Here is an 18,059-nt window from a genome sequence, read left to right as displayed (position 1 = left end):
TCAAAGCAGCATGGAACAATCTTCGCAGATCACCGTTCTCAGCCCATCTCTAATGATAATTTTGTCGTGGATAATCTTACCCTTACCCACAGCTTTACCTTTAGAATTGTCACCGAAGGTGATTGTTGGACCTTTGTAGTTAACTACTTCTGATAAGAGATCTTTGTTTCCAGTCATGTGTCTAGAGCATCCACTATCCAAGAACCAAATGGATTTTTCCAGGTTCCTTTTCTTTGACACCTGTCATTATTGCAGATAGAAATTGGTACCTTTTTTTATTTGGGTCCTGAATTTATCAGTCCTTTAGGGATCCACACTTGAATTATCCTGAAGGATTTTTCATGATGTGTCCTAAAATAGTTTCTGTTGTGTGCGTAATCAAGTGATGTATGCAGTGCTTGTGCAGTATACTGTTTCAATCGTTTTTCATTGTCACTCAATCGATACCTCTTTTGAACAGGTCGGCTGTTGTGGTAATGATTAGGTCTAGTTTTTGAATGATTTCCAGTTGACCCTGGCTTTCTGCTGGCCCAATTTGAACCGTTGTGAGCGGTTGTAAGAGGCATGCGTCTGAGCCATGATCTGTTGGTTTTAGCATTCTCAATTTCGACGTATCCTAGGCCACATCGCCTTCTGTTATTTTAAAGATTTTCATTTTGAGTACCTTGATCTTCAGTCTTATCATGTTCATATACCATGCTAGATCTGACAAATTTAATTGGTTTTAAACTGTCTTTCTCTAGTAGCGGTTGAGTTGATACTCCGAAAGTACTGCATTCATTAATGCTATAACCTATTCCGATTTTGTCTCCGGCTGGTTTCTGCATTTCATGCATCTTGTTAAGAGAAACAGAGGACTTGTTCCAAATGTTGATTGTATCAATCAACCGTTTGTTTTCTTTCAAAGCAGCATGGAACAATCTTCACAGATCATCGTTCTCAGCCCATCTCTAATGATAATTTTGTCGTGGATAATCTTACCCTTACCCACAGCTTTACCTTTAAAATTGTCACCGAAGGTGATTGTTGGACCTTTGTAGTTAACTACTTCTGATAAGAGATCTTTGTTTCCAGTCATGTGTCTAGAGCATCCACTATCCAAGAACCAAATGGATTTTTCCAGGTTCCTTTTCTTTGACACCTGTCATTATTGCAGATAGAAATTGGTATCTTTTTTTATTTGGGTCCTGAATTTATCAGTCCTTTAGGGATCCATACTTGAATTATCCTGAAGGATTTTTCATGATGTGTCCTAAAATAGTTTCTGTTGTGTGCGTAATCAAGTGATGTATGCAGTGCTTATGCAGTATACTGTTTCAATCGTTTTTCATTGTCACTCAATAGATACCTCTTTTGAACAGGTCGGCTGTTGTGGTAATGATTAGGTCTAGTTTTTGAATGATTTCCAGTTGACCCTGGCTTTCTGCTGGCCCAATTTGAACCGTTGTGAGCGGTTGTAAGAGGCCTGCGTCTGAGCCATGATCTGTTGGTTTTAGCATTCTCAATTTCGACGTATCCTAAGCCACATCGCCTTCTGTTATTTTCAAGATTTTCATTTTGAGTGCCTTGATCTTCAGTCTTATCATGTTCATATACCATGCTAGATCTGACAAATTTAATTGGTTTTAAACTGTCTTTCTCTAGTAGCGGTTGAGTTGATACTCCGGAAGTACTGCATTCATTAATGCTATAACCTATTCCGGTTTTGTCTCCGGCTGGTTTCTGCATTTCATGCATCTCGTTAAGAGAAACAGAGGACTTGTTCCAAATGTTGATTGTATTAATCAACCGTTTGTTTTCTTTCAAAGTAGCATGGAACAATCTTCGCAGATCATCGTTCTCAGCCGTTAGCAGACTTAACTTCACTTTCAAACCGTTAACCTCTTTTTGCTGCGAACAACTAGAGAAACTTAACTTGTTTCCCAAGTTTTGTTTTTCTGTTGTGGCTTCATTGAACTGCTGTGATAGCCTCTTAAACTCATTTACCATGTCATGAAGTGCGGTGACAAGATCATCTCGTGTGAATTCATCAGAGTTAAAATCAAATACCACTTCATCAGTAGATTCTTGATCTTCTTTTGCCATGAGACACTCTACTTTCTCATCTTCGCTTTCACTTGAAGATTCTTTAGAAATAGATTTTTCTGATTCTGAATCAGCCCATTGGCCTTTATCTTCTTCTGCAACTAGGACTCGCTGATTCTTCTTTTTGATGAATCTTTTGTTGTCTTTTAATCGTCTTCTATCACTTGAGTTCTTTTCATCTTTCTTTGGCCTGTTGCATTCTGCAATAATGTGTCCTTTCTTTCCACAGTTAAAACAAGCTTGACCATCATCAGTATGGTCCTTGTTGTAGTGAGGTTTATTCGTCTGTGAATGATTTTTACGCATAAATTTACTGAATTTTTTAACGAATAAGGACATGGCTTCATTGCTTAATTGCTCGGCCGATTTCTTACTTGAGGACTCTTCGACCGGAAGAGTCACTATAGTAGCTGGCAGTGCCTTTGTCTGCTGAGAGGTTGATGGATCTTCTTCAGTTTGTATCCCAAGTTCGAACTCATATGCTTTAAGGTCAGCAAAGAGATCGTGAAGTTCCAGTTTGTTCAAATCTTTGGATTCTCGCATTGCAATAGTCTTCACGTCCCATTCTCTGGGAAGAGCTCGCATAACCTTTAGAGCAATTTCTCGATTAGAATAATCTTTACCTAATGAAGTGAGTTCGATAATGATTCCATTGAACCGTTCGTCGAATTCTGCTAGAGTTTCTCCTGGCTTCATTTTTGCATTGTTTGATCATTGCCTTCACATAGTTGAGTAAGCTTCTCCCATACTTCCTTGGCAGTAGTGCACGTCTTGATCTTGGCAAACATATTTTTGTCCAAGGTTTTGTAGAGGATATCTTTCGCAACGTTATCCAGATTTGCTTTCTTCTTATCCTCAGCAGTCCATTCTGATCTGTGCTTTTCTACCATCTGAGGAGCATCTTCGATTGTAGCAGCAGCTGTATTTACTTTCAGGATTTTCATCGGCCCATCAGTGATAATGTACCACATATCATCATCTTGGGCTGCTAGATGTGCCTGCATAGGAATCTTCCAATCATCATAATCTTCTTTAGAGAACATATGAACTTTATTAAAAGATGCCATAAGTGTTTAAAAGATATTAGTGTTTGAGAGAAACCCCGCTCAGATACTACTTGTAAGGATCAGGAAAGAGTTTAGAAGGGGGGGTGAATGAACTCTTTTAAAATTTTCTCGGTGTACCAGTGATTTTAACCGTTTTTAGGCGGTTGAAAACGTCTTCTCAAACGGTTGAGAATGTGAACTACTTTTTAAGTGCAGAAAACGATTCACAATATTTGATGCAGCTAAAAACAAAATAACAGGCTAAAACAATGAGTAGAGATTTAGACAGATAAGTAATTGCTGAAAGTAAAGTGACACAGGTTTGTTATGGATGTTCGGAGATTAACAACTCCTACGTCACCCCTTCTTCCTCCTTAGGAAGGATTCCACTGAAAGACTTTGGCTTTACAAACTTCTTGCAACGCCCGGTCCAATCAGGACTTATCACTCTGCCTGTTTTGGAACTCTTAGTGATCACTTTACACTTCTGGATATTTAAGAACACTTAGTTCACCAGACAACAAAACTGAATCAAATAACCAAAGGGTTAATGATATGAATAAATGGTTTTGATTTAGTAACACGAAAATGATCCTTTAGATGATCAGATAAATTTCTCTTTAGTGCGTGCTGATTGAGCGATGGAGTATATAAACTTTTGAGAACGCTCTGAGATCTTTTTGAGTAGCAAGCCAGTTGTAATAATGCAGCTGAGAATCTCTGCCTTTCTGCTTGCAAACTCTTCCGTTAATATACAAGATTTCCTTAACGGTCGGAAAGTACAAAACAACGTTAACCTGATCCTCTGTACAGATGTGTTGCTTTCGATATGTTGAGCATTAAATTATCTTTGATAAACGCATTTAATGTTCCTTTTGCACAGCATCGTTCTGAATTGATTTTCTTGAGGAGCTCCTTTTAAGGAAACTGTTTTGAGCAACAGAACTTTAGGTCTATACTTGGTCTTCCTCTTTTTGGGAAAGATAATTAAATGTAGATCAATCTTGGAACTGATGTAAGAGATTGTTGTCTTTAAAACGGTGTAAATACTTGAATGTATTTAAGCCGGTCAGATAATGTCTTTGAGTAATAACTAGTTCTCTTTAATGACCGGTTCTGATAACAATCTGAAGTGAGCGGTTGAGACTAGCTGAGCGGTTGAACTGCTTTGAGTTTTGATCAGTTAGCTGAGCGGTTGGACTGCTGCATATCTGATATACGAACCGCAACTGAAAACTTGTTTTTGTCATACACCAAAATTCTTGGGAATAATATTTTCTTAACACAAATTTAATATAAGATTTTGAATTCAATACTCATTCCCAACCTTTAAACGAAAAACAATTTTTCGGATGAAATCCGACACAAAGTATTGAAATCCTAGAACTTACATACGATATTGTAGATATTATTGTTTTAGATATGATACAAAAGATAAAATTTTGAATATAAAATTGGAAACAATTATATTAATATCAAACTTACTACAATTTTTTGTGTACTAAAATATCATATATTAGTACCCGATCAAAAAGAGTTTACATTGGTGTATCATTTATTAGTATAAGATATTTAATGTTTTGTACCGATTTTCACCGGAAAAACATGTGTCATTAATGTCAAAAATTATTATACATGTTTGGGTACTCAAAAATAATATTTTCATCTCATATCTGAAACATCTAGTACTCAAATATAATATATTAATACAGATTTTCAAGGTTTTGTACCGAAATTTCATCATATTTTAAATATACTAATGTCATAAATCTAAAAAATTTAGTTATGAAAAATTATATATCGGTTTCCGATTTTTAATATTTTGTATTAAATTTTATCCGAAAAATTCATGCAGATCGATGGAATACATATTTTTTTTAAGTTAATTAGGAGATGTAGAAAAAGGTCAACCAGATAAAGAATGAACACATATTTAATTAGGAATCTGCAGTGACGGTTCTGTTTCTGTCATGTGGAAGTGAAAAGGGAAAATTTTTCTTCAGTACCCGTTCGACCATATTCTTTCTCTCAACTCCCTTCTAAGTTTAATTTCCCAATGTACCCTCAAATATATATTTAAATAATTGATTTTTTCTTTTTAAATAATGGCACATCATGCTTCCGTAAAATAAATTAAATCTTTTAACTTTTTGACCGGAGTACCACCGGGTTATATCCACCGTATTTTACGAACTGCTCCTCACGGTCCAACCACGCGATCACAACCGATGGTTACTGACGCAGATTCCTTCAGTAATACTTGGCACAACCCTAATTCGTTTTCTACCTTAGGGTGTATAATAAAAGATAAAATTTTGAAAATCATACATGAGAGGGGCTAAGAGCAAAGATCTCTTTATTCAAACACACATATTTATTAATACATTGAAATCTCCTATAGAGGAGGAGAAACTTGTTTAGCTACTGATAGTAGCCGAAACTTGAAAAATCATAAACTAGAAAGAGGAAATATTACAATTTTTCTTGAAAGAAAGGAAAATGTTCGATGATCTTCACTTCTTCCTTCATGCTTTATTTATAGAAGGCTTCTTCGGATTTGAACTTCGGATTTCAAATCTTCATAAGCCTTTACAGCTTGCACATGGACCATGTAGTGGTTGAGTGGTCCCTTAAGATGTTCTTGTCTTTTTCTAGATTATTAATCTAGAAATTAACTTTTCATCTTCTTTTACCTCTCGAAGATACCAGTAACGATGAGTATGTAAGAGATCTGCAGTAATCTCATCTACTTTTTCCTGGAATCGTTGAACTAGCCATTTAAGAGAATACGCCTCTTTTCTCTTATACTTGATTCTTCTTTTTAAAACCTTTAGATATGCGTAATACATTTTCTTTAGGTTTTTTCTTGTATGTTTTACTGATTCCCAATTACTCTTATTTATAGTATGATACTTGGGTCCAGTTTCTTGTTTATTAGATTTCCCTTATCTTTAAAGATAAGGAATCCAATGTCCTTTGTCATTTTTCACCTATTATTGGTGCTCCTTGTTCTTTTTCCACCGATTATTGGTGGTCCTTGAATTCCACTCACATGATTTTTCACATGGTGGTCCTTCTTTTCTTGGTGGGATGATCACATGTTCCTTTTAACTTTGTCGATGAATCTTTGGCTTTTTGCTTCCTCGAGGAAAATGTGAAGGTGGTCCTTCCCTTGCTTGTCCTTGCTTCGGTAAAATGTTTCTGATCAGATCTCGGTTTGAAACCTTTACCGAACTCTGGTTCTTTCTGATTCTGGCATTCAGGACAGATATTTTCTGACCATCTTCCTACATGTGCCATATTGCAGAATTTCCGACGAGTCTCTTTACTTGCCGTCAGCTTGCTGTTCCACAGAAGATTTCTTTTCAAATATTTCTTCTGCAAAACTTGTAGTTTTTCCTGTCATTGTATTTAACAGGAACGATCTATTCAAAGAATTTTGATAAAATTTGAATGGAAACTTGACTTTGTCCATCTCAGTGAGACAGATCCATAAACCTTATGCTCTTCTGGTTGAAATATCGTCTTCAGTAATTAAAGCAACCAGGGGTGTTTCTTCTGTCGGAGGGTCCTTGATAAATTTCTGAATATTTGTATCTGGCTTCCTTAACTTGATGAAATGAAAGGCTTCGTGTGAGCCTTTTCTTGCAGGTTCTGGTGCTGCACTGAAAAAGTATAGCTCCAAAACATCTCCTCTGGACAAATAATCGTTATTCGCCCAAGTTTCATGAACAGCTTCCTGGATCCATTTAGGTAATCCTGAGATTTCCGAAAAGCTGGGTGATGTAGTATAAACTGAGGCAAGAGCCCCAAATTCATACCATGCTTTGATCTCCTTGGGATATGAATTGGGTTTCATCCATACCCTAGGATATTTTCCTGAAACATCAATCCTATTAGTAGCTGGGTTAATGCCAACTCTTGTTTTTAATTTCTCCCAGTTCTGTTGGTAAACGTGAAATCGAGAAATTGCAACTTCATTAGTACCAACCTTAGATTTGCCTTTGTCAGTACGAGGCCTAAGGTTGATCTCTCCCTCTTCAATCCCCGAGATGAAGGGTTGACTTATGACTCAAGATAAGGATCAGGAGTCTCAATTTTTGTTTCAGCCGACTCATCTGGAGATGATCCCAACTTAACACTTGTGCTATGGGTATTTGAATCCCCTGCTCCAGGTATAGAGTCCTGTACTCGAAAACTCTCCATTTGGAAAACCAATGGCTTCTCAATGCATTGGAGGATAGGCCTTTGTGTTACAGGCCATAACTGAGTATAAGCCTGTAAACATCCTAAAATTCGATCAGAGACAACTCTCTTATCGGCTTGTTGTAGTCTTCCCGCAACTTCTGCGTTTAAGACCAACTTGTTAAACTTGTTTTGAAGCATTTCAAGGTGTTCCCTCAAATGCCTTGCATCTTGATGATGGCATTGATATCACCGTTGTTCATCTCTTGTTAAAAAATCTGCAAGAATATTTTCATGAGATTTTATTATCACAATATCAAAAATATAATTCTGACATAGTGCCTGCCATCTTAATAATCTTGCATTCTCAGGTTTAGACTCAATTCTATTCCTTAAGAAAGCTTTTACCTGTGTGTTATCAACTTTCAAAGTAAATTTCTTTGCAAGTAAAAATAATGACCATTTTTCAAAAGCCCTTTTTACTGCATAAAATTCCTTCTCGTTGATATGCCATCTAATGGCTTCTGCATCTGATAATAACCCACTGCAGTATCTGCATGGTTGTTCTCCATCTGGTGTGAGCTTAGTAAGAACTGCTGCCCACCAATGATCACTGACATCTGTGTATAATACCAGATCATCTTCATCTTGAGGAATCGTCATTTTTGGAAGATCTTTACAAATTTTCTTCAACTGGACAAGTCTTTCTGTATGTTCTTTTGTCCATATAAATCTTGCATCTTTTTTTAATAATGGACAAAACACCTTCCTGTGTTTTGCTAGGTTTTTAATAAATATCCCAGCAAAATTAACAACCCCTAGAAAACTTTGAAGTTGTTTCTTGTCTTTGAGATTTTCTGGAAAATTATGCACCTTTTCGACTATGTGGTCTTGCAGAATTATTCCTAACTCATCGATTTCAATTCCGAGGAATTCAATCTTTCTTGTAGCAATGACTGCTTTCTTTTCAGATAAAACCAGTCCTTCTTTTTTACAAACCCTATAGAAAATCTCTAAGTGTTTAACATGTTCATCCATATTTCTAGATGCTATCAAGACATCGTCAATATAAACAAACATAAATTTAAAATAATCTTTAAAAAGATTACCATTTTCCTTTGAAATATCTGGGGTGAATTAGTCCAATCCCATTGGTAACACTTCCCAAATATAATGTTCTTGAGGTGTGGAGAAAGCTGTGAATTTCTTGCTTCCTTCCTCCATCCGAATTTGATAAAATCCGGACTTACAATCAAATTTAGAGAATATCTTTGCATTGCGTATGCAACTGATTAGATGTTCTCTTCTTGGTATAAAATACCCATCAAACTCCAGAATTTTATTAATTTCTTGATAATTAATAACCAATCTGGGTTTTCCTCGTTTTATCTCACCATGGTTTCTTACCAGAAAATCTGGACTGCTATATGGTGACATACCTGCTTTGATTAAACCAAGGTCCAAATGTTTCTTGATTATAATCTGCATATCCTTTTGATCAATGATATTCATTGGGATAGGTTTGCAACGGACAAATTCATACTCTTTGCCTTCCTTAATCTTAAGGCAAGCTTTGAGTTGATTTTTGTCCCACCATACCAAGGGATCTTCATTGTAATTTTTTTTTATCCTCTTCTTGACATCTTCCAATGATACCTTAGATTTGAACTCTACTTTCATTTGTTTGTAGAGTTATCTTAAGGCATTCTATATCTTCTGGTTGGAGTACTTGATCTGCTCTTAACTGGAGCATTGTTTATCCAAACCGTCTAGAATCCTTCATTTTTGGGTTCAGAAATTGTCATGAATCACCACGCTTGCTGCGAAACTGGATCGGCAATTTTCTGTAAAATGCCTCTCGTAGTCTCTGGACAATGATTTTGTGATCACAGGGTGTTGTGAACACTAATCTTCTAGTCTCATTTTCTTGAGTATAGGATTTGAACATTTGTAGGAAATTATTTCTTAACAATATATCAGCTCCTGTATCATAAAAATAAATTGGTGGTGTCTTTACCTTGTACCAAGGTGTTTGCCCAGCACCGCCAATCATGATTTCAGTCATCTTAATCTCTTTACATAAGATTAAGATTCTTCTGGAAAAATCTCTTCCAGCAATCTTGGGTAATTCTTCTTCCAAATTATTTGGAAAAACTCCTCGTTTTGCTGTACAGATTCCAGCACCTGAATCAATATAAGCAGCAAAATATTCTGCCTTATATTGTTCATACAACATTTCTACTGGAATGTATATGGAGAATGGGCTTGTGGTCATTGGATTTTCCACATCTTATCTTCTGCCATAAACTCCATTCCATATTCTAGACGTTTCCAAGGTTTGTGTTCCTCGAGAAACTCTAGTCCAAGAATCAGTCGGTCTGACTCTTTCCCTGGAATCCTTTGAATATGAACTTCCAATTCTCCAATATTAATCAGTACTTGGTAAGTTCCTATCATAGGTTGTTCCAAATAGTATATTGAATTACAAGGAAATTAAATCTTTTGCTTTGTAATATCAAATACTATTTCTATTTCCTTCCACCCTTCTGGGCATCTAAGTTTTTCCATTGTAGAAAAACGTTTCGGCTCCTATTGGGTTTCTATGACAGGCGTTTTTCCCCACCTGTAACTCGTAATTCTATCTCCTTGAAAAGATAGTCTTCTTGATTCCAATCTAAAACTTTGATTCCTTTGTAGAATCGGTTTGTCTTGTATTTGGATATCTGTTTCCTGTATTAAAAGAAACTCAACTCGTTCTGGATAAATTGCCTAAGCAACTTTTCCGAATATCTCGGGTATTTCAATAAACTCGTTTTTAATAAACAACTCAAAATGATATGTATTAGATAGAGCATATGAAATCTGATAAGTAATAGAGTATGGTCTATTACCTTCTTTCATCAGCCTATTTTCCTTGAAATTCTGATGTAATGTCAAGGCTCGGCTAAAATCTCAATCTGCCAGGTTGTAGGCTATCCTTGGATAGATTACTCCCACAATCTTCCCTGCGCAGAGATTTCCTGAGATTGTTCCCAGTACTGAATCTTGTAGATTCCCCATTCTTTTATAGCATATGGAAATATCAATAGGTGAATCTATCCCTTCTTTGAAAGTAGCCTTTATCATGATCTGGATTGCTCCAATATGAATCCAGGACATAGTCCTTGCTACTTCTATCTTGAGTTTTTGTAACTCCACATTAATTTCTTCTGAAGGAATTAGTTGCATCTCCATTCTGTTTCTGTAAGTTCCATCGGGATTGCCATTTCCCTTCTTGAAACTTTATAGATTAGATGATGCTTTCTGTTTTTAGGCCAAGACTTTTTAAGAACTTTTCTACCTGTCCTGCAGAGAAAACTTGATATCTCTGTAGATTAGGATTTTCTCTCATGATCCTTTGGACCATATTGTGAGAGATTGTTGTCTGGCTAAAAAACCCAAACAAATCTTCATGTGTTTCGTGTCGAAACACCTCGTCCTCAGTCAGATTCCGATTCTGTTCCATCAGATTCTCCCTGACTTAAAACTTCTTCTTCTTCATATATACTTTCATCCGAGGTAATGTCCTCGAATCTGTATACCTGAATAAGATCTTGGTAATAAACTGTTTCTTCAATATCCGGGGTTGGATCGAAGCGTTTAATACCTCTTTCTTCATTTTCTGGACAATTGGTTGAGATATGACATCTTGCTCCACATGTCCAGCAATTACAATCCTTGAAACTTTCATTTGCTCGAGTATGAGCTCTTCTGAAAGTTTTCTTTGTAGGTGTTCTCCATGTGCTTCGAGATGTACTCGATGCTTGGGATGATACCCTACTCCTTGATGGTCCGCTTCTTTGTCCAGATTTATAAGATCTGGCTTTCTGTCTAGACCAAACAGTTCTTGGTTTCCAAGAACTTCTTCCACTTCGAGCTTAAGGATGAGTCATAAAACTCTTTCTCTTATGATTCTATGGTTTAATTCCAATAATTGTTAGAAGATCATTTTCCTTACAACACAAAGGAGTTCTTTTGTTGAACCCCTTAAGCGTTTGTAATTCTTTTGTAATGCTGCCATATGGCACCATTCTGCCAATTTTTCTTTAAGGAAAGAGGCTCTTCTTGCCAACGTATCTGGATTACCAGGTACGTATTCCCTTATGAGCATTTCTCTCCAGGGACTTGGCATTTTTGCGAAGAAAAGCTGCATAGCTATATCTTCTTCGACTCTTGAATTCCATCGATATTTAGTGAATAACATAATGTATTCATCCACTAAACATATATCGTGTAATTCAAGACTATACAGAGCCTGAGTATATTTCTTTCTCTTCTCTGTATCTTGACAATTAAAATAGTCTACCACTATAAATTGTGGTTTAAATAGGATTGCCATTTTTCCGGCTATCTCACTTAGAGATTCTCCGACCAGGACTGATTCTTTCATCTCTAATGAAGTCATGTCCCAAGCAATCTTCATTGATCCCATTAAACTCAAATCTAAAAGTTTAATGAATCCTTCTTTGTTGAGATCAAGTGTTCCTGCTGCGATTCTCATAGCAGATGTTCAATCATCTATGAGATCTTCTTTGTTTTTGAAATCTAATACATCAAGGTTAAGCATAACCCCGTAAGGATCTAAAACAATCTTCCCGTAGGGTGTTTGGTGCAAGGAAATTTGACTTCTCCTTGCCCTTGTACCCGCTGGGTGTGATCCTCCACCAGTATGAAAATCAGATTGGGGTTCTCTCATGTTAATATTCTGAGATCCCACACTTTCCCTTGGTGGTTCCTGAGTAGATGACCATGTTATAGCAGGTATTTCACCTCCTGCTGTGTTCATCTTTAGATCTACCACTTTGAGATTTGCGAAAGATTCCGCAAGCTCTTGTAGATCCTCCAGACCAATCCTTTCTAAAGTTGTCATCAGATAAATTTCTTTTCTGAGACATATTTAATTAGATTGATCATCTTTTCTTCTTCAGTCAGAGGTTTTGACACCACTCTGGCCTTCCCTTGTTGATGTAACAAAGGTTCGGTGCCAAATGCTGGTGATAACCAACCTCCTGAAGTTCTTTTACTAGAACCTGGTTGTTGCTCCAATTTCTGAATTCTTGTTTGAATATCTTTTAATATTCTAAGAATTTCTTCTTGGCTTTTAAGGATTTCTTCAACTCGTTGGGGTACAAAATATAGCATGTTGCCATAATTTTGTACGGTTTTCTGAATTTCTCTAAGATCTAAAAAGAGCTTAGAGGAGTCTGGTACTATCTTCAGAAACTTATTTGCTTGAATCATAAGTTTACCTGAGAATTTACCTGAGGTTGCTGAAGCTTCTCTTTCTGCTTCTGATATTTAACAATAGTTAGATGCACTTGTTTATATTCCAAAATATTGGAATAAATCTTGTAAATTAATTCGCTCGAACATAAGTTCGGATTCATAATTTTTTCAAAATTCTCCTCCTCAAACATTTTAATCTCTTTGTAATAATAAATCATGTGTTTGAAATAAATTAATCAGGCTCTGATACCATTTTCGAAAGAGCGGGATCAATTAAAATTACATATAGAATAAAGGGTAAATTTGGTATGTGGAAAAATTTTCTCTCTCCAGGGAGCTAAGATCAAGATTGGTTTGGATTGGGGACTGACCACCCATTCTCCCAAGTGAAAATGCACACCTGGTCCACAATCCACCGTTGATTCAGCAAAATAAAATATGGGGCCCTTATCTTTAGTGACAGCCCACATCAATCTGACGGCTAGAATTATATTCAGGCTATGCCCACATGGTGTGACGTGGATAGATAATTAATCTTGTCCCACCCAGTAACTTGTCCATTTCACATTTTGAAGCTTCCGAAAAAGCTCGACCACTCTTAATCATCAAGTTGCTCATTTAGCACTCACATCAAGTTTTATCACATTGATTTCACTCAACGACTTAAGTTTTTCTTAACAATTTATTTGCTCGAGTGTTGAATCTAATTATTCATAAAAACAGTGTTTGTATTTGTTGAGTATAAGATTAAGAGTTTCAGAATATAAGTTTTAATTGAAATGAATAATTACAAAATGTTATAAAATCGAAGTCTTCCGATGAGTGGAAGAATGTTATGTTATTTACTTTAAATATCTTATTATCTGTCTGCGGCATTCAATTATATATTTTTGGACAATTGGAAGAAAAAAGTGTTTTTTCTTGTAATGAGTACTATTCTGGTGTTTTTTTGTAACTAGTTTTATCATTTGTGTATTTAGAAATCAAGTCACTTTTTGTATTCAATTTTTTTTTTTCATTTTTGGTATGATTTGTACAAAATGTAATATGCTGATTAGATAGATTGAAGCAGGAAAATTTCGGAAACATCAAAATGTGAAAGTGAGTGATATCGACAATTGATTTTTCATAGAAAGATTTGTCGTATATTTTATTTATTTTTAAAAAAATGAAACATGAGGAACAAATTATTATTTTCTAATTTTGTAAAATGCCTATTCCAAATATCATCATTTCATTGTACATGACCACTTATAAGATCTCCAATTTTTTTTAAATATATATATATAAAATTCAGTATGTTTATTTTTTTAAAAAAAATATATTTCTAATTTTTTCACGTAATATTTTTGTCGTCGTTTTTGCATCTTTATATGGGAAAATGGTAAGAAACAACACTAGAACACAAGGAAATTATATTGACTTAAATGTATGGATGGTTGCAAGTCATAAAAAAATTATATTTAATAAGATATGTGTCCACGTGGTGTTCGGGGTGGGTAGGGCAAAATGAATAAATAATTTTTATTGGAAAATGTCCAATTAATAATAATAATAATAATAATAATAATAATAATAATAATAAAAGTCCAAAGTCCAATACCACCACAAAATCTGCTTCATTTCATCTATCTACAACAATGACAGAAAGCAACAAAATCTTCTCAGGAGAGTGATTTTAGTATGTCAAGGTATTCTTAACTCTTTTGCTTGTTGACACTGTTAGAATAGGTGTTCAACAAGTTGATTTGTGGTTTGATCATTACTAACTCTTGTGTAATAAACAATCTTTATTTTAATAATATATTTTTACGTTTTTTATAAAAATATGACATTTAATTTATTTGTATCTCCATGCAAGCTGCATGAGGTCGTACATATCACGTCGATTATTGAAAACTAATGTCTTATATTCTAAATTTGTTCTTAGTTGATTCAGCCGCCTAAAATAAAGATAAAGATTACTCGAGCTCGAGATTAACATCTGTAATGATAATGCCAGGTTTCATTGTTATGGACATGAAGATGTCCAATAATACAGATGGAGTACTCATGGGATGAGTCGTTGAACAACCTTCACTTATACTTTCTATGTGGTTATCGCATATCTAGTTAATGAGTCTGCGATTATGGTTGTACACCGTTAATCCTTTAACTCGGGATAACATAGAGACTTTATGTACTACCGCTGCACTTTGACTTGTTTATTGACACAGAGATGGTCATCAGATGGCGAGATTGAATATAGTTACGACATACATAGGATTCGATGTTTTATAGTCTGGGATTCATCGCTCACTTATATGTGTGGATAGTTTGATTAATAAAACTGTTACTTTCCTAGTCAAATCTGAATTAGTAGATTTTCTGTGAGGTCATGTACGTAATTATCCAATAATTTGACATAATTAATATAATTATTGAGTTATTTAATTAAAAAAAATTATTTTTGCCAAATAAATTTAGAAAATGTGTTAAAAATATTTATTTTGATATCGGAGATTTAAACTATATAAAATACATATAGAGTTAAAATAACACACGAGTGCTAGTTAAATGCAAAACCATGATAAATGGACATGATTTACTATTTTTAGTAACCGGTTTGTATTATATTATATGCATATACATGCGCTTACCCATTAAAAAAAGGGAAGGAAGACGATAGAAAACCCATCCCCAACCTCCCTGTTCCGTCGCTCTTTTCTTTCTTGGTTTAGCCAGCAAGCCATCGGCCCACAATCAAGGTTTCGACAACCATGAGCTACAACTGAAGATCGAATATCCAACAATTTCGACTTATTTTGGATATTTGTTTTACTCGCTACGATTTAAATTGTTTTACCCATTTAAATTGTTTTACTTGCCTGAAATCACTTACTATTTTATTGTTTTTTGGTATTTTACTCGTTACGATTTAAATTGTTTTTGTAGTTTGAATTGTTCTATATTGACATATATATCGGATATTTGTTGTAGGTTCGACGTGTTTGAGGTATAATTCTTCAGTTGAGGATTTAATATCGAATAAGTTTGTGCGATTATATTGAGAAGTTAATACGTTGTGTAGGACCGAGTGCTTACCGCTTTACCAAAAGCTATAGCTAGTAGTAATGGTGCAACTCAAATATTTTAAACCGCACAGCAGCTCAAGCACCACGATTCGATCGCTCTACCAAGCAGGGATAATTATTGCACTCAACAATCTCCCTGCCAATAATTGCACTACTTGCAATCAATGAGAATCGAACTCGTGACCTTGGCTCTGATACCAATTGTAGGACCGAGCGCTTGCCACTTTACCGAAAGTTATAGCTAGTAGTAATGGTGCAACTCAAATCTTTTAAACCGCACAGCAGCTCAAGCACCACGAGTCGATCGCTCTACCAAGCAGGGACAATTATTGCACTCAACACATTGATCATTGAGGTTATTGTGATAATTATTTAGTAAGAATTAGCAAAATAATTTGTTTATTTGAAAAGTTAGAAATTAAATGACTTGTTGAATATTTTGGGAATTTTAGTCGAATATTGAATTTAATTTGTGAAATAGATAATTATTTAAATTAATATGTGAGTTGGTGAATTTTTAGGATTATTGTGATGAAGTTTTAGTAATTAAAATTTTAAATTGGATTTTAGTAAAATAAATTCAATTTCAGTAATTTTGGAAATAAGTTGTGTTATTTTAGCTATGTTAGTGAATTGTGAAATTATTCGGCTTGTTATCTTATTGTTAGGCCGATGAGATTAAAGTTGAGTTTGTGTGTTGTCCAAAGTCAGTATAGGTATCTTATAGTTAGGTAACACACGACAATAACCCATAAATCTTGTTTCATGTACATTTTATGTTGTTTCATGATTTATGTGAATTGTATTATTTATGTGGATTGTTAAATAACTCGTTGATTTATATGTTCATTTATTTGACATATTTATGGCATTTAGTATAAGGCATGATATTATGACATGCATGTTGAGCCATATCTTTCTTGTTACATGTTTCTCCTGTTGTAAAGTATTCCTGACGCACAAGACTATTATTTCGGAATCAGTTGGCGGCTTTCGAGTTGAGTTATCCATGAGACCGAAATTATGATTGTCAATTTCTAGGTGTATTTTTTGTGTGATATGCACATGAAATATTGAAAGCGTACGTTGTTCATTATTGGTCATTTTTGTTGTATTGTTATCAGTTGTTGGAATTTATGTCATGGATGTTTGTGTTAGCATTACAATGCATAGGCTAATGTCGTGGATGTTTGTGTTAGCATCACGACATTAAGACAGTGCAATTTAGTTGCATGAGTATGTTGTTGCTCGAGCAGCAGTCCTGTTATTGTACCATTTATCGGTTCATGTTACCCCGTTGTTTTGAGCTCTGTTCATGCATTGCATATGCCATTTTATTATATGTTTATTCATGATTTATGATTATTGTTGTTGTTTAACTATGAAGGATCGTTTGCTGAGTAATCTTTCGGATGCTTCAAACAAAATATTCTCCAATGAGTTGTAATAGCTCATGTTCTAAGAATATTAACACCGATGAATTAATTCGAGTTTGGTTAAAAAACCAAGCGGAAGAAACTCGAAGTAATCCTTCGTGAAGAAGATTGTTATAATAGAAAGCATTTTATCTTATGTAAACTGAATAACCGAAAAGGAATAGATTAGTTTTTGTATTCATCAGTTCAGTTATGGTCACAACTGAACTAATGGATACTCTAACTGATCCAAACAGTTTAAAAACAATAGTTAAACAGTTAAATACACAAGATATGTTTATGGATGTTCGTAGACTTCAACTGCTTCTACGTCACCCCTTCTACCGCCTCGGATAGGATCCACTAGAAGAATTTGATTTATACAACTCTTAGTATAAACCCACTCAGCTAGGACTTACCCACTGCCTAAACTAAACTCCTAGACTTAGACTGAAGGCAGCATCTTCCAGTCAACACTTCTTTAATTTCTATGTAGAAAGACTACATACACAAGTTTAACGTCTTTGTGCAAAATTGTATTTGAGTGGTTGAGAGTGTTTGTGTGTGAAGAACTTAACAAGGATGTTCTCACACACTGAGGGAAATACGCTTCTGATCTAAGCTGATTTATCTGTAAAGAGTTCCCTGGACTGGGCTGAATGCTTCTCTTAAGCTGATATGACTTTGAAGCGTGCCCTTTTCTTTTCTCTCTTGAGTTGTATATATTGTTTGAGTTTTCACTGATCTTCTCTTTATATAGGCGGGAAAACTGATCGTACAGTAAGACTCATATATTGTATCTGTTGCATCTTGAATTCGTGTCTTGGTCTTTGTGTCTCGATTTTTCGACTGTCCTTCTGAAACGTTTTGTCTTTTATGCACTGATGCAACGTCCATTATTGTCCTTTGACTGGATAATGGCTTTGTACCTTCACGTACAGCTGGATTCCACTTGAAAAAGTTTATCTTCATCCATAACTGAAAGATTC

The 18,059-nt window shown here is 35.1% G+C and overlaps 1 protein-coding gene across 1 annotated transcript; it reads right to left on the bottom strand.

Moving 5' to 3' along the window:
* LOC142504931 (uncharacterized) lies at positions 1–2,781 on the bottom strand. Its single transcript, XM_075617769.1, has 5 exons — positions 2,488–2,781; positions 1,663–2,370; positions 982–1,141; positions 762–898; positions 1–240 (listed from the first exon to the last, which is right to left on the bottom strand). The coding sequence occupies exons 1-5, from the start codon at positions 2,779–2,781 to the stop codon at positions 1–3; spliced, it is 1,539 nt and encodes a 512-aa protein (XP_075473884.1).
* Positions 2,782–18,059: the final 15,278 nt, after the last annotated feature.

Source organism: Primulina tabacum, chromosome 10 (assembly GCF_025594145.1).
Source record: "Primulina tabacum isolate GXHZ01 chromosome 10, ASM2559414v2, whole genome shotgun sequence".
In the NCBI taxonomy this organism is placed as follows: domain Eukaryota; kingdom Viridiplantae; phylum Streptophyta; class Magnoliopsida; order Lamiales; family Gesneriaceae; genus Primulina; species Primulina tabacum.
This window is presented reverse-complemented; position numbering and strand designations above follow the sequence as displayed.

Bases quoted from the DNA above. Each gene is read 5' to 3' on its own strand.
- LOC142504931 (XM_075617769.1), bottom strand. From the start codon at position 2,781: ATGAAGCCAGGAGAAACTCTAGCAGAATTCGACGAACGGTTCAATGGA. The intron at 899-981 runs GTAAGATTATCC...CTGCTTTGAAAG, and splicing joins AGGTAAAGCTGTGGGTAAGG to AAAACAAACGGTTGATTGAT. The intron at 241-761 runs GTATCAACTCAA...CAATAATGACAG, and splicing joins ATGAATGCAGTACTTTCGGA to GTGTCAAAGAAAAGGAACCT.